This window comes from Cebus imitator, unplaced genomic scaffold, assembly GCF_001604975.1.
Source record: "Cebus imitator isolate Cc_AM_T3 unplaced genomic scaffold, Cebus_imitator-1.0 Scaffold265, whole genome shotgun sequence".
Lineage (NCBI taxonomy): Eukaryota > Metazoa > Chordata > Mammalia > Primates > Cebidae > Cebus > Cebus imitator.
Window position 1 is genome coordinate 1,049,473 of NW_016107580.1, and position 21,834 is coordinate 1,071,306.

The window sequence follows — 21,834 nt, forward strand, 5'->3', positions numbered from 1 at the left end:
ACTTTATTTCCAAAATGTTGATCTTTCCAGGGATTTGAGTCATAGCTTATTTTTATGGGCCTTTAAATTTTACAAAGTACTTAATGGCACATGGGCAAAAAAAAATAAGACCCTATAAATTCATGTTTCTCCAAATTCCATTTCAGATTCTCTTCTTATAAAGTGAAGTTGGCAGGTTTCACTCCATAATGGAAAAACAAAACTAAAATGTTTCATGCAGTTTAGTCTTTTAAGTCTGTATACTTTTTAACCTGCAGCTAAATAAATACAAAATTATTGAACAACAAAATCCAGATGATGCCTGAGAGAAGTCTAAAACTCTATTCGTCAGCATACTTAGGGAAATGCTGACATAGAATTAATTTATTAGCTGAAATACCTATCATTGCTAATTCTACATAATATAGTAAGGCTAAATTTATTTGAAGCACACTTGCCTTTAGGCCCCCAAAATCTTGTGGCCAATAATAAAGAAAACTAATGAAACCAAAAGCTGTCCTTTGACAATATCAATAAAGTTGATAAACCTCTAGCAAGACTGCTTGAGGAAAAAAAGACACAAATTACCACTATTAGAAATGAGAAAGATGATTATCTCTACAGCTTCTATAAATATTATAAGGCTGATACTGGGCATGGTGGCTCACGCCTATAATGCCAGCATTTTGGGAGGCCAAGGTGGGATCACTTTAGCCCAGAGTTCAAAACCAGCCTGGGCAAATAGCAAGATCCACCTCTAAAAAAACATAATAAATAATTTTTTTTAAATCCCTGTTAAGCAAATGAAAAGACAAATCACACAGTGGGAGAAAATATGTGTAAACCATATACCTGTATTTGCTGAAGGACTTATCTGGAATACATAAAGAAACCTTAAAATTCAACAATAACTTTTTTTTTTTTTTGAGATGAAGTCTTGCTCTTTCACCCAGGCTGGAGTGCAGTGGCAAAATCTCCGCTCACTGCAACCCCGCCTCCCAGGTTCAAGCAATCCTTTCGCCTCAGCCTCCCAAATAGCTCTGATTACAAGTGTGCACCACTACACCCGGCTAATTTTTGTATTTTTATTAGAAATGGTGTTTCACCATATTGGCCAGGGTGATCTCAAACTCCTGACCTCAAGCGATCCACCTGCCTCAGCCTCCCAAAGTGCTGGAATTACAGGCATGAGCCACTGTGCCCAGCCAGCAACTTATTTTTTTAGTGGGCAAAACATTTCTACTGACTTCACCAATGATATACAAATAAGCACATGAAAAGATACTTGATGTCATTCTTCATTAAAAAATGCCAATTAAAATCACAAGAGTCTAAGTGAGTTCCATTGACAAAGAGGAAAAGAAGCCAATGAACTGGACAAATTGAGTCACTGGGGTGCAGGACTCAATGGAGAAAGTATGATTTTTCTTGCTTCCTGGAAATCTAAGCACCAGTAAGAAATCAGCCATGTCATAATTTCTTCATACATTATGGAAGAAAGACATCTCAGAAAATTCCTTTTGTTTCTTAATGTCAGATTACAAAATTGGTATCTAGGTACTAATCAACCCAGCCTTAAGGTCCATGTGACTTTTCTTTTTTCCACCAAAGAAATGTTTACATGCTTGTTACTTGAACTGTTGCTGAACAGTAAAAAACAAATTGCTCTGCATCTTCTCTTCTGCTTCCAGTAGACCTGATCATTGACCCCAGTTTGGAGGCAGATTATTTTTCAACCCCAAACAGCAAGTGCAGGTGTTACTGTGGCACACAGGAGGACACATGCATAGTGCCCCAAGCATGTATACCATGATGCTGTCTCCAGGCACCAATTCCAGTCCCAGTGGAGTAGGTGAAAGAGGCCTTGGAAAATTGTCTAACCTTTCTAGCATAATTGTAGAGGGCTTGTGGTGAGGCCAATATACTGGGCTATGAAAACATTTTTTCACTTGTAAAGAAGTTTCACTTTTAATCTGAGCACATGAACTCCCTGAAATGCCTGTAAGTTCAACTTAAGATCATATTTATTATTTCCATTCCACTTTTACCTCAGAAGTGGGTCTTCAAAATTGTATTCCTGAGTAGATTAAATATCAGAATAATCAAGAAAAGATACAAGTATGTATGAGGCATGTGGTTTCTATGGAGAATAGTCATTGAGAGAAATTTTATTTTTAGGCTTTAACAAAGATTTTTAAAAGTGATTTTAGAACATAATGTGGACTGGATCAGTAGAATTCTTCCTCCCCTGGAAACAGTGAGTGAGGGGCAGGCCTGTGACTACTGAAGGTTCATTCCAAGGGCTGTTGGGGCAGTTGTCCTTGGAGCTCACCCTGCCTGAGCACACTGCAGATTTTGCCCCAAGACTCAGATGGTAGGGAACCAAGTTCCATCCTCAGTTGCCCTGTCCCCTTCTTCTGTCCCAGCACCCACAGTCTGAGTCACCCCCCTCTCCATCACTGGCTCCTTGGGTGTGGGACTATTGATTCCAAAGCAACAGCTTGGACTGGAGAGCTCTGTATGGCATTACAGGACAGGTTGAGGGGGAAATTTAAGGTCTGAGCTAGGCTTAAGAAAGAAGCCAGGAAGACCAGAGAACCAGGCCTACTGGAGAGTCAAACCCAGGGCCATCTTTGCTGTGCATAAGTATCAGTAGGGGCAAGCATTTGAATGAGAATTGCGTTATTAAGGGACATGGTTAACTACTGAGATACACATAGAGGGCTAACAAAACAAGGAAATAAAAGGTATTTTTTAATGTTGATCCTTAATTATGTCAGATCTGCTTCTTTTATTATAACTATAAACTCTTCAAGGTTAGCCTTTATCATTAATTCATTCATTCAGAGACAGGGTCTCACTCTGTCACCCAGGCTGGGGTACGGTGGCACAATTATGGCTCCACTGCAGCTTTGAACTCCCAGACTCAAGTGATCATCCTCCTCAGCCTCCTGAGTAGCTGGAGCTGCAGGCTTATGCCACCACACCTGGCTAATTGTTTTAATTTTTGTAGAGAAAAGGTCTCACTACGTTGCCCAGGTTGGTCTGAAACTCCTGGCCTCAAGCAGTCCGTCTACTTTGGCCTCCCAAAGGTGCTGGGATTACAGTTGTGAGCCACTGCACCCAGCCAGCCTTTATAATTAGTTTCTCATATTGCATGATCATAGGAAACCCATGATATCTTATCCCTTCATTTTCACTGATGAGAAAACTCGCACTATTAATGCTTATAGTTCTAAAATCCTGGAGTATGGCACACTACCTAGCCATTCAGAGCCAGGGCCCATGGAAAGCTCTGCTGTCTTTTGGAGATGCGATGCAACAGGAAGGCATTGGCTCACATCAAGGAAGCAGTTCCGTGGTTTGCAGGCTCACTGCACAGGAATCAAACTCTCTTTTAATGCATCTTCCTAAAATCCATTTTGTTTTGTATTACTTACAAGCTAAAATTTTAGTTCAATTAAAAAGCCAGTAAGAAAATGTAGAAAAAAGCCCTTTAATCGTCACAGAAAACCAGGTTCCTAACCAGATGATAAATTTTGATAAATCAGTGATATCCAGATCATGACCTAAATTCCTATTTGTCCACTGGACGGTCAACATATTACACATATGCCTACTCGCTCTGGCCGACCCAGCTGACTAAGTACAGATCCATATTGCCAAATTAAACATGGAGGGGAATGCTGACTTTTAGACAGCTTGCCTGTAGTGTTCATTTGAACCAGCTTTTAAGCAAGTATAATTATGATTGGAACTTATTTCAGCCAAACAGAATTTTCTAGCTGGTCATGAGAGATTGTTTGAGAAATATAGAGGTGAGATTGCAAGGTGGAGTGGGGAGTGTCACAGGGTCATCAGCCTACCTTCTGCCATTGTGAGATGGCACCACAGTCTGTATACAGTTTGCCTAAAGCACGCTATAGTTCAACGAGCATTCCAACCTTTGCCCAGCCTTCTGCCTCCCATGTCATTCCCTCATTCCTATTCCTGTGCCCGGTGACCTCACTGCCTAATTTACTGATGAAAAATTAGGGTTAAAAGACATTAGCTCCTGCCCTTTCCCTTGGCACTTGAACTACCGTTCTCTTGCCTACCTTTCATCCATCCTTGTTTCCAAAGCTGTTCCCTAAATCTAGCCCCGAGCCTCATTGATTCTTGCTTTTCCAGGATCTTACTCTCTTAGTTATTAGCTAACAAATTTTTCTAAAGTTTGTTCTCTCTATTGGCTCCTTCCAGATTGCTTGAATAACAGTTAAGACCCTGTGCTCTGGAGCGAACAGACCAGGGCAAAATCCCAGCATTGCCAGGTACCAACTGTCTGGATTGCCTTCAGACATGCACACATTTCTTTTGACCAGAAAACATCTCTTGCTGTCCCCTTAAGCCACCACCTTCTCTTCTCAGTCCTTTTCATTGCCAAACTTCTGTAAGAACAATTTTTCTTGTTGTATGTCACACTGTTACACCACAGGTGCCTGGAAAGCAAGAACCAAACTTATGTTAATATATATCACATGTCAAACACAGTGTAATGTAGTGAGTGGGGTAGAATCTTCGGAGCCTAATAAGCCAGAGTTAAATTTGGGCTCACTATGCTTACATAAATTTAATGTTTTTTAAGGTTAAAAAAAAAACATTAAATTGGGTCTCACTAATTAATGTTTACTGTTATTGGGTAAATGTCTTAATCTTGCTGATCCTATGCTTTCTCAATTGTAAAGTGGAGATAATAATGCCTCTCTTGCTATGTCGTAGAGATTAAATGGATTATGTTTCTTAAAAAACCCTCGTCTAGTGTCTGGCACACAGTAGGTGCTCGGAAAAGCTGGTTCCCTTCCCATCTCTATTCATGGTAGGGATTCAGGTATTTGTGGAGTGAATGAATAGTCTCCTGCATGTTTCAGTTAAGCTTCCACTTTTTGTTCTATTTAATTCTTACTCTTTTCTTTGCCTTGTGTGTTTCAGGTTCACAACCAGTATCCAACTGAGTTTGAATTCAATCTCTATTACTTAAAGTTCTTGGCTTTCCACTATGTATCTAATCGCTTTAAAACATTTCTCCTGGATTCAGACTATGAAAGATTAGAGCACGGTATGTGTTTGTATGCCCTTGTTTTATGTTTTATCTTTTTATTAGTTCTGCATGTTTTTAATGAAAATCCTAATAATGTAACTACCCCAAAGAGTGACAAGCTGAGTTAGGGCTTAACTCTGACCTATGAATGTAGGAGAGTGGATAAGTGGCCAGATTCTGAAATTATGTACCATGTTAGCTCTTGGCAGGTGATCATTCCTATAGCACCTTTGTAAACATATTTATGTTTACTATTTTGATACCTCAAAGTGATCACACTGTTTGAGAAGAAACATTTGACTCATAGTTTTTCCAACCCTGATGCACTCTAGTAGGAAGGGTACCTGGCCCTCGGAGGCAGCTTGAATAGCAGTTAAGGCCCTGTGCTCAGGAGCAAATAGACCAGCGTAAAATCCCAGCATTGGCAGTTACCAACTGAATGTTTTGGAGAGGGGTTAAGTACCTCTCTGAGCCTCAGTTTCATCTTTAAAATGAGGACAGTAATAGCACCCCACCTGTCAGGACCATGATGATCACATGAGGAAATAGTTGTAAACTCTTCACACAGTCAGTTAGCCTCTTAGTATGGTCACTAGCACATAGTAAGCACTCAGTAAATTTTAGACATATGATAGTGATAAACTATTAACTTTAATAGCAATAATAATTATAATTAGTAGATTCTGAAAGTCAGCCCCTGTAAAAACATTTCCCAAGGGGATTTTACATTCTTTCTTTTGTTACTGTTACAGGGGAAGAGGAAGAAAGGATATGCATGACGATTTTTGTTAAGCAAACAAAAATCAGCTCTGTTCAATACATTATATGTATTCAATATCATAAAGAAGACTCTTAATTCCAAGAAAATATTTACTGATGTTGTCAGTTTAAAATCGGAAATCAGGAAATACTGCTTTTCAGGGCATGCCACTGAAATTGTCTAGTATGATAGTTCCTACTTTTGATAAGGGAAACAGTACTGGTGAGACAATTTCCCATCCTGTTAATACGTCCAGACTTTTGTTGACTCACGGAATTTTTATTCTTCACATCACAATCAGAAACTTTAATTTCTTAAGCATCTTTATACCATGTATCAAGTATAGCTGGTTACAAATGCCCTAGGCCTGGTCTTTTTTTCTTTTTTCTTTTCTTTTTTTTTTTTTTTTTTTTTTTTTTTTTTTTTTTTTTTTNTTTTTTGACAGAGTCTTACTCACTCTGTCTCTGAGGCTGGAGTGCTGTGGCGTGATCTTGGTTCACTGCAGCCTCTGTCTCCCAGGTTCAAGTGATTCTCTTGCCTCAGCCTCCCAAGTAGCTGGGATTACAGGCCCATGCAATCATCCCTGGGTAATTTTTGTATTTTTAGTAGAGAGGGTTTCACCATGTTGGCCAGGCTGGTCTTAAACTCCTGGTCTCAAGCAGTCAGCCTGCCTCAGCCTCCCAGAGTGCTGGGATTACAGGTGTGAGCCACCGTACCTGGCCAGGCCTGGTCTTAAGTGGACTGACCTGACCACCATGTCACTCAGCTTTATCACTGAAAGGAACAACATGTGCAAATACTGGTGGGAGTAAAATGCAGGTTTTTGCCTTTTTGTTGGGGGAGTGGTTTGTGGTTTTTTTTTTTTTTTTTTTTTTTGAGGCAGCGTCTCGCTCTATCTATCTCCCAGCCTGGAGTGCAGTGGCAGGATCTTGGCTTACTGCAACCTCCACTTCTGGGACTCAAGTGATCCTCCCATCACAGCCTCCTGAGTAGCTGGAACCACAGGCATATGCCCCCATGCCCACCTAATTTTTATATTTTTTGTAGAGATAGGGTTCTGCCATGTTGCCCAGGCTAGGTTTTTGTTTTTTTTAATAAAGCAGTTTGTTTTGCTAAATTAAGCTGATCAGCAGATTACCTTAGCAGCGTGCATATGTGGCCAAAGATCAAGGCTTCTCCCATAGCAGATGATGGTTCTCTCCATTAGAGAAGCAACAAGGTCTAGTGCAGTGGTTCTCAGACCTGACTGAACATTAGAATCACCTGGGGAGCTTTTAAAGCATCCAAGGTCCAGGCAACATCCCCAGCCACTTAAATCAGAATCTGTGATAGTAAGGCCCAGGCATCAGCAGCTTTTAAAACTCCCCTGGTGAGGCCAGGCATGATGGCTCACACCTGTAATCCCAGCACTTTGGAAGGCCAAGGTGGGTGAATTGTTTGAGGCCAGGAATTCGAGACCAGTCTGGCCAATATGGCGAAACCCCATATCAACTAAAAATACAAAAATTAGCCAGGCGTGGTGGTGCATGCCTATAATCCTAGCTATTCGGGAGGCTGAGGCATGAGAATTTCTTGACGCCAGGAGGCAGAGGTTGTAGTGAGCTAAGATTGCACCACTGCACTCCAGCCTGGGTGACAGAGTGAGACCCTGACTCAAAAATAAAGAATAAAAAAAACTACCCAGGTAAGGCCATTATGCTGCCAAGTCTGAGACCCACCACTGGTCCCACGTATAGAGCCATGGATCAAGGGTCAGAAAATGTCAGTAACTTTGGGTAAATTACTTCATCTCTGAGTCTCAGTTTCCTCATCTGAAAAACTAAACAAAGATAGTGGCCGTGCCTATCACACAGGGCTGTTAAAAGGATTAAATAAAATGATGTGAATAAAGGGATTTGGTATATATTGAAAGATTATCATGATTATTTGAAAATGTAAGCATTTACGTCCTATGAAACATGTTTCCTCTTAAATCTCATGAACACAGGCTGGTGCAGTGGCTCACACATATAATCCTAGCACTTTGAGAGCCTGAGGTGGGCAGATTGCTTGAGCCCCAGGAGTTCAAGACTAGCCTGGGCAACATGGCGAAACCCCATCTCTACAAAAAACAAAAATTAACTGGGTGTGATGGCACACTCCTGTAATCCCAGCTATTCAGGAGGCTGTGGTGGGAGGATCACTTGAGTTCAGGAGGTCATGGCTACAGTGAGCCGAGATCACGCCACTGCATTCCAGCCAGAGTGACAGGGTGAGACCCTGTCTCAAAAACAAGACCGCCACACAAACATGCATTTCAAGTGCTGGAATGTCAATGCTGAAGCTTTAGTAGAAATCATCTACCCTGTCCCCTCTCTGGATGTTAAGCCACCCACCTAATTAACATCAAAGAAGCCTAGTTTTGTGTCCCTAGTCCAGACTAGGTTGCCTATTTGAGGTCTGTTCCTTTTTGTGTTCTGGTGGATGCGCTAGTTATCAAGCCTACAGTGAAACCTTGTTCAGGAACAGCTGTGGTAACTACCCTTTATCTGCCAAGATGATGAAGTGGAGAGTAAGTAATCTCAACCACTGCTGGTAGAATTCATCAGTAATTTTTTTTTTTTTTTTTTGACATGGAGTCTCACACTGTCGCCCAGGCTGGAGTGCAGTGGCTCGAACTCAACTCACTACAATCTCCACCTCTTGGGTTCAAGTGATTCTCCTGCCTCAGCCTCCCGAGTAGCTGGGATTACAGGTGCCCAGCACCCCACGCCTGGTGGATTTTTGTATTTTTAGTAGAGACTGATTTTAACCATGTAAACTAGGTTGGTCTCAAACTCCTGACCTCAAGTGATCCTTCTGCCTCGGCCTCCTAAAGTGATGGCATTGCAGGCATGAGCCACCACACCCTGCCGACTCATAATTTTTAAGATTTTATCAGAAAAGCTTAAACACAATGAACTCTCCTGTGCCCTAAAAGCTTAGTATGTTGATTATTACATATTAGATTATAGGGTTATAATTTGATAGGATTTGGTACTAGCTGTCTGATGATTTGCACTGTTTTTAAGGTGTTCTTATATGTGTACATGTTGCCCTAAGCTAGCCATATGGATATTGTAAAAAAAGTCCATTGGACTTTCTTCCAGTTACAAGGTGTTACAACAGCCATAAGGAGCAGAGGGCCAGGTATTGCATCTCCTCTTCTGGTTTCAGCTTACTGTCTACAAAGGTGCCTAAAGCCTATTTCAACTGGAGCTGACTACCACACAGCCCTTCAGTCTAATCCATGCCTCATGGCGCCAAATGGAACAATACACAAGGTGGCTTTCAAAATCTTACTGCAACCCCTAGAGTAGTTGCGACTTTGGACAATGGAGTCACTTGAACTGTTTTTTTTTTTTTTTTTTTTTTTTGAGACAGATTCTCACTCTGTCACCCAGGCTACAGTGCAGTGGCATGATCTTTGCTCACTGCAACCTCCGCCTCCCATGTTCAAGCGATTCTCCTGCCTCAGCCTCCTGAGTAGCTGGGATTATAGGCATGTGCCACTACACCTGGCTAATTTTTGTATTTTCAATAGAAACGGAATTTCACCATGTTGGTCAGGCTGGTCTTGAACTCCTGATCTTGTGATCCACCCACCTCAGCCTCCCAAAGTGCTGGAATTACAGGCGTGAGCCACTGTGCCAAGCCTGGAGTCACTTGAGCTTTTAAAATAACTAATATCTGGGGCTATCCCCAGATATTCTTATTTAATTGGTCTGAGATGAGACCTGGGCATTGGGATTTTTTTTAAAGCCCTTGGTTTTTTGAATGTATGACCAAGGTTGAGAACTACTGCACTGGACTCCGCAGTTAAAAGGTAGAGAAGAAACTGTTCATTAGTCTTAGGGGCCCCATATATTATAGAATTTTATGCCATCTTGGGCTTGAGACATTTTTTTCTGATAAATTGGTAAAATGCATGTTGATTTTGACTGAGTCACTTCATTCCAAACAAGACAGCATTGCTGAGACACCATTCCTGGCCTTTTAAAGAAATATTTTTTGCCTCACCCCAACACATTTTCCTCCATATTAAAAACAAGGTGGGCTCATATCAGTAATAGTCTGACTATTTGAAAAATGTATAAAAGTTCTGCTTTTATTTTTAAGTCAACCAAGGACACAGACTACACCCTTCTGTCATCTAGAGTGTCAGTGACCATGATCTGCGGTATATATAAACTGCTAAACAAGAGAACACTCTAAATGGCTTCCTGATAAATGGCCAACAACTTAAAACAGAAACATAAAATTATGTTTTTTACTGAGTTTCACCAAATCAACTCTGAAGTCCTTCCATTTTCTCTTGACAGCTGTAGAATGCCTCCTGCATGGACTTCTTTGAATCTAGATACAAACGCAGGATGAGGGTTGGAAGAGTCATGATAGACTGCTGGCTGCTGAGGCAAACTTTATCAGATGTTTCCTCCATCTGGATTTGTTTCCCTATATAGCTATGAAATTCATTACTGTCTTTAGCTTTGCAGTTATTTTCTAAGGTTTTCACACAAATGTTGCTGTTTTTAGTGCCATGAAAAACATTTCCACTTTTTTATCTCCTACAGGCACCATACTTTTTTAGGCAAAGTGTTTATTTAATTTTGTTTTGTTGGATTTTTTTTTTAATTTACAGGAACTTTATTTGATGATAAAGGAGAAAAGCATGCCAAAAAAGGAATCTGTATTTGGGAGTGCATTGACAGGATGCACAAGAGGAGTCCCGTTTTCTTTAATTATTTATATTCACCATTGGAAATAGAGGTAGAGTAAGAAATCATTTATGTTTCACTTTCTGAAATTTTGTGTTAAGTTTTCCTTAGCTTAGTATATGTAAGCTGTTTAATACCAAAAAGCTATTTCAAAGTTTGAGACACTATATGTCTGGGTTGTGATAATGCCACAAAAATGAGGAGCTGGCCCCCAAAACCTAGAAGGGAAAACTTCTAGAGAATCAAAGCAAGGCAACTTTCCCGAGGAAGAAAGAACTAACAAAATTTGGCTGAGCACGGTGGCTCACACCTGTAATCCCAGCACTTTGGGAGGCCGAGGCAGGTAGATCACCCAAGGTCAGGAGCTCGAGATTAGCCTGGCCAATGTGGTGAAACCTCGTGTCTACTAAAAATACAGAAATTAGTTGGGTGTGGTGGCAAACGCTTGTAATCCCAGCTACTCGGGAGGCTAAGGCCAGAGAATTGCTTGAACCCAGGAGACGGAGGTTGCAGTAAGCCAGTATCATGCCATTGCACTCCAGCCTGGGCGACAAGAGTGAAAACTCCATCTCAAAAAAAAAAAAAAAGGAACAAAATTTGACATATCAACAGGTGTTCTAAGCTAAAAAACCTTAAAATACCTTAGAAAAGGTTTCTTTAAGTCCATCTATACCAAAGCCGTGAAAGGACCCCTGTAGGAAGCAGAGATGTTTAGAGCCGAGCCCAAGAAGGAAAACATATCTCCCCACCATGCACATCTACATAACAACTGTGCCCCACCATGCACATCTACATAACACATGCTCTGGAATGGAACAGACTGGTCTGATAAGCAGTTCCACCATTACTTAGGGCCAAGAGAGTCCCCTTCCCTGGGCTCCAATCATAGAACCCTAGTCTGGCCTTCCTCCAGCTGCATCCTCATGAAGTGAGGAGTACAAGAAAACAATGGTACATGCCGAAATGCCCCCTCCATCATCTAAACCATGTACTGGGTACTTCAGAATTCCTTGCCCAAATTCAGGGTGCCCACCAGGCTACTTCTCCAAGTCGGTCTACTAAGTTAGTGCATGGACCTCAAGGTCCAAAGAATGGCGAAAAGTGGCAGGTTTGACAGTGGACAGAGTTTGACTTTGTGGGCTGGGGTATACATAAACATTCATGTAAGACTCTTAGAATATAAGTTACGGGTGGGAGAAGAAGAGTTAGGCCAAGGACTGGGACCTGGGGCCAGCTCACCTAGTGCCACCACTTGCTAGTATAAAGTTCCAAGGAATCCAAGAATCCTCTATTAAACTTGACCTTCTGGGTCATTAGGAAGTTATATTTCTCAATGTAGGAGGATTGAAAATTGTTTTAATAATTTATTTTGATGTATGACTTTTAAATATTTAGACATATGGTATTTGAACCTCCATTCACACTCTTCCTCCCCTGGACTCTACAGATGTTAGGGGCTTGCCTGACAGTGAGCTTGGGGTACTTTGGGTTCAAGATGAAACTGTATTTCTGTTTTTTTTAACAGGCCCTGAAGCCCAGTGTAAATGTCTCCAGCCTCAAGAAGTGGGATTACTACACAGAAGAGACCCTGTCCACAGGCCCTTCCTATGACTGGATGATGCTAACCCACAAGCACTTCCCCTCCGAAGACATTGACCTGGCTGGAGAAGCTGGGCCCAGGAGCCAGAGGAGAACAGTGTGGCCATGCTATGATGATGTGAGCTGTACTCAGCCTGATGCTTTCACCAGCCTTTTCAGTGTAAGTCAACTGTAGATACACACCTAGGGGCACCATGGGCGCCAGAGGCACAAGGCCAAAGAAACCAGGCTAAGCTAAGAATGGTTTACAAACTTCAGAACATGGCTTTCCTTACTATGGGCTAAGGTTATGGTAGCACCCTCCCAGTATGAAGAAAACAGATTTGCTCCCTATCATGGGCTGGGGGGGGGATGGGGACCAGACTTCACTACTGGAAAAGAGTCTCAATAAAAGTGATTTTCCAGCATTACAAGGAAGCAATCAAGCAAATGGAGCAATTTACTCCTTCCGGCAGCTTCCCAGCTGTTTTAGTTGCCCGAGCAGCCTTAGTCAGGCCTTGGCTGTGGCTTTTGTGGGTGCTTACTTCCTCTGGTCAGAAGTGTGGGTAGTTTCAGTGGCCTGATGGGAGCGCTACCAACCATCTTCTGCAAGGAATGTTCCAGAACAAACCCATCTTGGCAGTAGCCAGCCTGAGGAATAGCTTTGAGCCTTGACAGGGGCCAGACAGTTCCTGAAGAGTCTTTCTCCTCTGGTTTCCTGACCAGGAAGAGTATGCTTCAGTGTCATACTGTCACAGAGGCAGTTGCTCTGATCTCCAGCTTCTCTGTCAGAAGGGATATCTGTTTCCTTGGGTATTTCTTGGTTCATTCTTTCCACATCTGGTTTGAATCATCAGAGTTGAGGGGTTCCTCCTGTCAAGGACAGACTTCTCATCTACCTCAGCTGTTAGGGCTGGGCCACAGGCCCAGTGCTTGACCTCTTGCTTTGGCTATCAGATTTCCCACGGGCTGCCCAACAGTGCAGATGTCTGGGATACATATTTCACGTCCTAGTATGTAAGCTATCCTGTACCAAAAGGCCTAGATATAGGTCCTAATAAACCATCTTCGCCACAGTGTGGCATACCAGCTACGGCTGTCACCACTATTCTTGGCTGGGAGACTTCTGAGGCCCAGGTCCACCACTTTCCTCAACTGTCCTCTGGCCATGCTGCTCATCTGGGCCTAGTACAGAAGCAGTGTGGCTTTGGGGCACATCCTGATTTCCATGAAATACTGATCTATTGAAAAACTTTTAATTTCTTGGCAGGAAATTGAAAAATTGGAGCACAAATTGAACCAAGCACCTGAGAAGTGGCAGCAGCTGTGGGAAAGGGTAACCGTGGACCTTAAAGAAGAACCAAGAACAGATCACGTGAGTTGGCAGTGCCCCTTGAGAGCTACTTCTGAGCTTTCTGAGGGTGTTAAATCAGGTGGAGCCCACTGCCACAGGTGACAAGACCCAGCTGGGTTTATGTCCAGAAGGGGAAGGGTCATGCCCTGTGGGTCCAGGGCAGAAAGTTCCAAATGACTGAATACTTCCTGAGTGTCTCACTTCACCACAGTGACATAATACTTATGTCTCAGCACCCTGAATCCAGGGGAAATTAGTGGATTCTTTTCTATCTCAGTGCCTCTGTGGTTTCAGCTGATCTTCTACCACATGAGGGAGGAGGGGAATGCCAAGACCATGTTTGCTGCAGAGAAAGTATTTTAAAACAACAAAATATGCTACCTTCTATTGTTCATAATCCCTTTTCTGTTTCTCACTTAAGAAACATTTATTGCCGGGCGTGGTGGCTCACACCTGTAATCCCAGCACTTTGGGAGGCTGAGGCGAGTGGATCATGAGGTCAGGAGTTCAAGATCAGCCTGGCCAAGATGGTGAAACCCTGTCTCTACTAAAAGCACAAAAATTAGCTGAGCGTGGTGGCACGTGCCTGTAATCCCAGCTACTCAGGAGGCTAAGGCAAGAGAATCACTTGAACCCAGGAAGTGGAGGTTCCAGTAAGCAGAGATCTCACCACTATACTCCAGCCTGGGCAACAGAGCAAGACTCTGTCTCAAACAAAAAAACTTTGATCATAAAAATATTTTAAAACCAAATATTCTTGTTTTCTGCTTCTTACACCCCATTTCCTATTTCTGATTTAAGAAATTTATCAAGTACATAATATGTGGAAGGGTCTGTGCTTAGTACCATATACACATTCCCATTTTTTTTTTTTTTTTTTTTTGAGACAGAGTTTCACTCTTGTTACCCAGGCTGGAGTGCAATGGCACGATCTCGGCTCACCGCAACCTCCGCCTCCTAGGTTCAGGCAATTCTCCTGCCTCAGCCTCCTGAGTGAGTAGCTGGGATTACAGGCATGCGCCACCATGCCCAGCTAATTTTTTTGTATTTTTTTTTTTTTAGTAGAGACGGGGTTTCACCATGTTGACCAGGATGGTCTCGATCTCTTGACCTCGTGATCCACCCGCCTCAGCCTCCCAAAGTGCTGGGATTAACAGGCTTGAGCCACCGCGCCCGGCCTATTCCCATTTTATTTATCCACTGTGAGGGAGTGGCGTTCCCTCTCCTACGTGAGCAGCAGGCACAGAGATCATACAGCTGCAATGATGATCAAACCCACATCAGACTGCCTCCAAATGCAACAAAAGGAATATTAGGACAGATGAGTGTTCTGAAGCACAGTTCAGGAAGAAGAGGTCAGCAGGCTAGATGTTGTTATAGAAAGGTCAGGAAGAATGGAGGGTGGAAGAAAACCTTTGTGGTAAAAAGAGACCATCTAGGGCTCTGTCTCTTACCCTCAAATAGCAATTCAGGAGCTGTTATCAGACAGACAACAGGTAGGTGATATTTTAATGCTTTTTTGTTAGAAAAGTAATAGCTTATTTTTTTCTGATAATGAAAGGTATGTTCTTTTTTTTGGAAAGAGCACACACAACGTTATAAAATAGAAGATGAGAATTACTCACAATTTATAATCTAGAAGTAAACCACTATGCTGTCAAACTTGTTTTATTCTTATAAACCCACATATAAAAGAAATGTACTACACATACTATTTTAAACCTGCTTTCTTTTTTACTCCACGTTGGCATACATGTCCTTCCATCTGTCACTGTGTATAAACCAGCGTCATCTTTTTTTTTAAATAGACAGGGTTTCACCATGTTGGTCGGGCTGGTCATGAACTCCCGACCTCAGGTGATCCGCCCACCTTGGCCTCCAAAGTGCTTGGATTACAGGCGTGAGCCACCATGCCCGGCCTAAACCAGCATCATCTTTATTTTTTTTGAGATAGAGTCTCACTTTGCTTCCCAGGCTGGAGTGCAGTAGCATGATCACAGCTCACTACAGCCTCAACCTCCCAGATTCTGGTGATCCTCCCGAGTAGCTGGGACTACAGGCACATACCATACCTGCTCACTTTTTTGTAGTTTTTGTAGAGATGGGGTTTCGTCATGTTACCCAGGCTGGTCTCAAGCTCCTGGACTCCAGTGATCCACTCACCTCTGCCTCCCAAAGTGCTGATATCACAGCTGTGAGCTACCACCGGCCATAGCAGCATCATTTTTAATGACTGTCTAGAATTCCATTGTATGGAAATGTCATAATTTGTTTAACTTCCCTAATAATGGATGTGTAGATTGTTTCCAGTTTTTTTACCATGATAAATGATAAATGACTAACTCCAGGATTGATATCTTTGTACATTATCTTTGCCCGTTGGTCTACTTTTTTTCCTTGAGATAAATACTTGTAAATGAAATTTTCTAGTGGGTGGCTTAAGTGTCTGTAAAGCTTTCCTAGTTCCTGTCCTCTTTTTCAGTCCCAAAGACACCTGTCGAGGTCCCCAGGAATTGTGTCTACCAATCTGCCTTCCTATCAGAAGAGGTCTCTGCTACATCTCCCAGACAGCAGCATGGGGGAGGAACAGAATTCCAACATCTCCCCATCCAATGGAGTGGAGCGAAGAGCAGCCACGCTCTATAGCCAGTATACATCCAAGAATGACGAAAACAGGTGACATGCTGAACATTGCTTGGTGTGCTGAAGACTTCCCCATACCACTTGAGGCTAAACCACAGGTCCCTCAATAAGCTAGGCCTGTGCAGTTTTATGGTCTTTAAATGGATTTGCTTTAAATGTTTTTAAAAATGTTTTAGAGGTTTCTTTAAAAAGAAAAAAAAATTACAACTAAAAATAATGCCAAGAGGTTGTAGTTATTTGTAGTTGAGTCCTGATGGCTCTTATCTCATGTCTGCCAGAGTATTTGAGGGAATATGTGTTAGCCAGCACTTTGTCAGTGGCAAACATCAGAAATCCAGCTTATGCTAGCCGAAGCAAAAAGGACTTTACTCACATAAACTAGGACAGCCAAGAGTATGCTAGCTTCTCACACAGTATCTTCTGTCCATTTCCTGGCTCTGCTTTTCTTTCTGTCTGTGTTACATCAGTCCCAACATGGCACGAAAGATGGCTACTAATCATTCCAAGCCTCACAAATGTGGTAATCCCAGCAGAAAGCAGCAGTCTTTCTCCAGAGGTCTAGTGGAAAAATCCGGGGAGAACCTTTATTGGCCTTTTTTGGATCATCTAGGGGAAATAGAGACTGACAAAAACAACATCCCCTCCCCTTAACGGCATTTTTTAAGTGAAAATCAAAATTAACTCTCCTGTCATCATTTCTTCTAGGTCCTTTGAGGGAACGCTTTATAAAAGAGGGGCTTTGCTGAAAGGTTGGAAGCCCCGTTGGTTTGTTTTGGATGTAACAAAACATCAGGTAATACTCTTAAAGCCAAAAGAAATTACTTCTGTCTAGGCGCAGTCCCTGGCTATTATGTGGCTCTAGCAGAGAGATACATTCCTCATGTACACACCGCTCTCTTAGTGCCTCTCATATGCAGTCTGGAGGCGTTTTTTGTCTGGAGACAGAGTTTCACTTTTGTTGTCCAGGCTGGAGTGCAATGGCACCATCTTGGCTCACTGCAATCTCTGCCTCCCAGGTTCAAGTGAATCTCCTGCCTCAGCCCCCCAAGTAGCTGGGATTACAGGCATGCGCCATCACCCCCAGCTAATTTTTTGTATTTTTAGTAGATGTCCCTGAGTAAGGACACTAGCCTTCTGAGGAAGTGACCCAAGTAGCTTGGCCTGGTACATGCAGGCGGAGGCAGCAACAGTTGAGCCCAGAGATTACAGCAATAACTTTTTTTTTTTTTTTTTTTTTTAATGTTCTTAAATTAATAACAAGAACTATTTATTAAAAACTTAAGATGGGGCCGGGCACTGTGGCTCACACCTGTAATCCCAGCACTTTCTTGTTAACAGTTCAGTTCATCATCTAAAAATTGATGGCATCTTAGAATGTGACTGCTAGCATACTTATAGTGGCATTTTATTTTTTTTTTTTATTTTTTTTAATGAGACGGGGTTTCACCATGTTGGCCAGCTTGGTCTTGAACCGCTGACCTCAGGTAATCCACCCGCCTCGGCCTCCCAAAGTGATGGGATTAACAAGCGTGAGCCACCACGCCCGGCAACTTTTTTTTTTTTTTAATGTTCAAATATCTCTTGCCTGCTCTTAAAACCCCAGAGGAGGGGATTCCTGAGGTTTTCAGCCTGTTGCATACATACCATATGCACATATAAGCCTGTGCCTATGAATAATACCCAGAATACTGGTTACTTTCATCCTTGAAGCAGAAAGTATCCATTCAAAACAGAGGGCATTAATTTATTCTACAAACATTGAACACCACCTCTGTGCCCATTTCCGTACTGGTTACTAAAGAAGGCACTGTTACCCTTCAAAGATGGCAGCAACAGGGAAGTAAAAGGGCCCCAAAAGAGGCAGAAGTGGATGCGCCCACCCAAACTTGGAATCCACTGTGGGCAAATACTAGATTGGACCTTGCTGACTATGTCAAGACATTTTTTGCCTATTGTTAGGTTCTTAGCTATTCCTGTAGCAGTCTCTGCAATCCTTAGCATCATAGTCTTTACTCCAGTGATTTCAAGGCAGAGCGATTCCTACCCACACCTCCAACAACTCTGCACCCTGCATTACTGAAAGCTGCATTGTCTCCTGTTTTCCGACCACAGGCCTTACTCCACCTTGGAACTGACCAGTTAGCCTTGAGGCTGAGTCTTACACATTTTCATTCTCAATGCATTTATCTATAAAATGGAATCTGTTAGGAAAGACCTGAACTGTTACTCCTATACAGTGCTTTGGTCAGACCTGCATCTAGAAGACTCCTTCCAAATGAAGACTGTCTTTGGGGACTAGCCTTTTCTGCTCAGGGAGTTTCATAAAGATTACAGAGTAAGGCTGGGCGTGGTGGCTCATGCCTGTAATTCCAGCACTTTGGCAGGCCAAGGAGGGCAGATTACCTGAGGTCAGGAGTTCGAGACCAGCCTGGCCAACATGGTGAAACCCCATCTCTACTAAAAATACAAAAAATTAGCCAGGCGTGGTGGCACATGCCTGTAATCCCAGATACTGGGGAGGCTGAGGCAGGAGAATCACTTGAATCTGGGAGGCGGAGGTTGCAGTGAGCCGAAATAGCGCCATTGCACTCCAACCTGGGCAACAAGAGCAAAACCCTATCTCAAAAAAAAAATTACAGAGTCTTTGTGAGACAATATAGAGAATTTATGTTCAAATATACAAATGGAAGTCCTTTTAGGGAGCCACACTCTGAAATCCTAGAGCCTATATTATGTAAAAAAAAGTTCCATTGAACTTCTAAATATAACATAGGAGAATGTCATAATTTTTCTATAATTTACGATTACATCAAATTATACCTGCATTCTTACCGGTCTTCTGGACTTTTTTTTTTTTTTTGGACACAGAGTCTCACTCTGTCGCCAGGCTGGAGTATAGTGGTGCGATCTCAGCTCACTGCAACCTCTGCCCCCTGGGTTCAAGCAATTCTCCTGCCTCAGCCTCCTGAGTAGCTGGGACTACAGGCGCCCACCACCATGCCTAGCTAATTTTTGTATTTTTAATAGAGATGGGGTTTCACCATGTTGCCCAGGATGGTCTCAATCCCTTGACCTCGTGATCTACCCACCTCTTCCTCCCAATGTGCGGGGATTACAGGCGTGAGCCACTGCGCCCGGCCTTCTTCTGGACTTCTTTAACATGAAATATACAGTTTTTCCATTTAGCCTTGCTCATACAATGCCTGAGAAGAGACACAGAGAAAAGTCTCAGGCCAGAACCACAATGTCAGAAGCACCAGACGCTTTCCTGTCATGTATGCTGGGGAGTAAAATCCACAGATTATAGCCCAATAAGGCTTATTCCTTAGCAGTTTGACTTTTTTTCTTTTTTCTTATTCCAAAAGCCAATACATGCTTATTACGCCACATTCAAACATTTCATACAGATCTCCAAGTCCCCAGTGTAGTCAGGCTATTCATTGTGTTCTTCAAAAATCATTTTATATCTATATGCTGTTTGGAACTTGATTTTTAAAATGTCTTCAACAACAGCTTTCCTATATGAGTTCTATATAAACTCATATAGATCCTCTGTATTCTTTTTGAAAAGCTGTATAGTATTCCAATTTATTGATGAATTGTCATTTAATGTATTCACTGCAGCATGAAAGATAAATATGTCTTTTCCAATGTTTAGCTGATAAAGCTAGAGGAAACCTCTCCATACATGTTTCTTTGCATGCTTGTGGGAGAGAACTTCTGTAAGACTACTTTATAAAGGTGAGAAAGGTATTTCAATAGGCATAAACATTCTAAATTTTAGTTGACATTGCCAAAGTGTTCCCCAAAAAATTTCTAGCCAGTTATATTCACACTGGTAGTATTTGAGATTATCTAGTAACTTACTGGATAATATCAGCCATTTTTAATATTTCTCACTTCAAAAGTAAAATCTCATTTATTGTCCTTTACTTGTCTTTGATTAATGAGGTTGATTATCTTTTTCATTTTTTATTATTATTATTTTTTTAAAGATGGGGTTTCACCATGTTGGTCAGGCTGGTCTTGAACTCCCAACCTCAGGTGATCCACCCGCCTTGGCCTCCAAAGTGCTTGGATTACAGGCATAAGCCACCACGCCCGGCAGTTGATCATCTTTTCAGATGTTTATAGGTCATTTGTATTTCTCTGTGACTTGCCTGTTGAGATATTTTGATCATTTTTCTACTAGACTTTTTCTTAATTTCTGGAATTCTATGTATTACTAACCATTAGCCCCCTTTTTATATGTTACATTTACTTTTTACAGTTGCTAGTTGACCTACTATTTTTTGAGACAGGGTCTTACTCAGGCTGGAGTACATGATCTCAGCTCACTGCAGCTCGACCTCCCAAGCTCAAACAATCCTCCCACCTCAGCCTCCTGAGTAGCTGGAACTACTGGTGTACACCACCATGATTGGCTAATATTTGTATTTTTTGTAGAGACAGGGTTTCACCATGTTGCCCAGGCTGGTCTCAAACTCCTGGGCTTAAGTGATCTGCCCACCTTGGCCTCCCAAAGTGCTGGGATTACAGGCGTAAACCACCACACCCAGTCTTAATTCTATTTTTTAAGATATAATACATTTATTTGTTTGATTTTCAAACAGTACATAAGTCTTTCCCCAATGCTTTCTCCAAGCCACCTAGTTCTTCCTAGAAGCAATAAGTATTATTAATTTTTTGTGTATTCTTCCAGGCATAGTTTAACATATATAACCAAGGTACAGAGGAAGGTATTCAAATACAGTTTGAAAAGCCATGTCATTTTCTGTTTCTGTATCTCTCATATCTCATTTTTGTATCCTTTTGGTCCCAGCTGAGATACTATGACTCAGGTGAGGACACGAGCTGTAAAGGCCACATTGATCTGGCGGAAGTAGAAATGGTCATCCCTGCTGGCCCCAGCATGGGAGCCCCAAAGCATACAAGTGACAAGGCTTTCTTTGATGTAAGTTGATCTTACTTCTCTTTTCCTGGCTCTGCCTGCACATCTTTCCGTCTCCAAGAATTACGGGGCCCTCAGAGGAATTGGTGGTGACTGAAATGGATGACAGACCCCCTTGGCTATGGGAATTATTCCAGAGCTTGAACTCAGCACTACAGACCCCCAAGGCTATCCTCTCTTGCTGTCTGTGTGGCTCAGAAAAGCTGCATACTGCTTTGTGCAAAAGGAGTCCAGCCGCGCATGGAAACAGATGAACTCCTTGTTAAATGTTGTTAGTTATTTCAGTCACCACCTACTTTCAAGAGCAGATGTATTCAGATGTATTCAGTGGTCTTCATGCTTGACCATCCATAAAAGACTGTCCTTAGTCACATATGATAACTATCTACCCTAACATCTTCAGCAGCCCTTCGGTGGGCCATGGGGCATTTATAGGCCACATAATAGGAGACTTATGTAGTCCTGGGAGTCAAGCAGGGTTTCATGAAGAGCACAGGTCATCTTCTAGGGCCCTGCTCAGGCCATGAGACCATTTTCCTGACGGTGGGCTTCTAATATGGCTCCAACTGAAGAAAGGGGACACAAAGGCCAACTTTATGGTGTGGATGAATCTCAGGCATCCCCCTGGAGCACAAGGAGCTCCCTCACCTTTAGTGCATTGTTGCAGTGCATGGGAGAGGTTAAAGGCACCATTCATTGCTGACTTTTCCTCCTTAGTCAAAGAAGACACCAAGAAAATGCAAAGCAAGGCAATCC

At 42.3% G+C, this 21,834-nt stretch overlaps 1 protein-coding gene across 1 annotated transcript in view; it reads left to right on the top strand.

Moving 5' to 3' along the window:
* Positions 1-21,834, top strand: part of SBF2 (SET binding factor 2) — a 489,013-nt gene that overhangs the window by 465,536 nt on the left and 1,643 nt on the right. Inside the window, exons 33-39 of the mRNA XM_037728439.1 lie at positions 4,948-5,074; positions 10,477-10,604; positions 12,078-12,311; positions 13,401-13,505; positions 15,967-16,160; positions 16,833-16,920; positions 20,950-21,081. Of these exons, the coding sequence (XP_037584367.1) occupies positions 4,948-5,074; positions 10,477-10,604; positions 12,078-12,311; positions 13,401-13,505; positions 15,967-16,160; positions 16,833-16,920; positions 20,950-21,081 (1,008 nt within the window). The remainder of the gene's footprint in view (positions 1-4,947; positions 5,075-10,476; positions 10,605-12,077; positions 12,312-13,400; positions 13,506-15,966; positions 16,161-16,832; positions 16,921-20,949; positions 21,082-21,834) is intronic.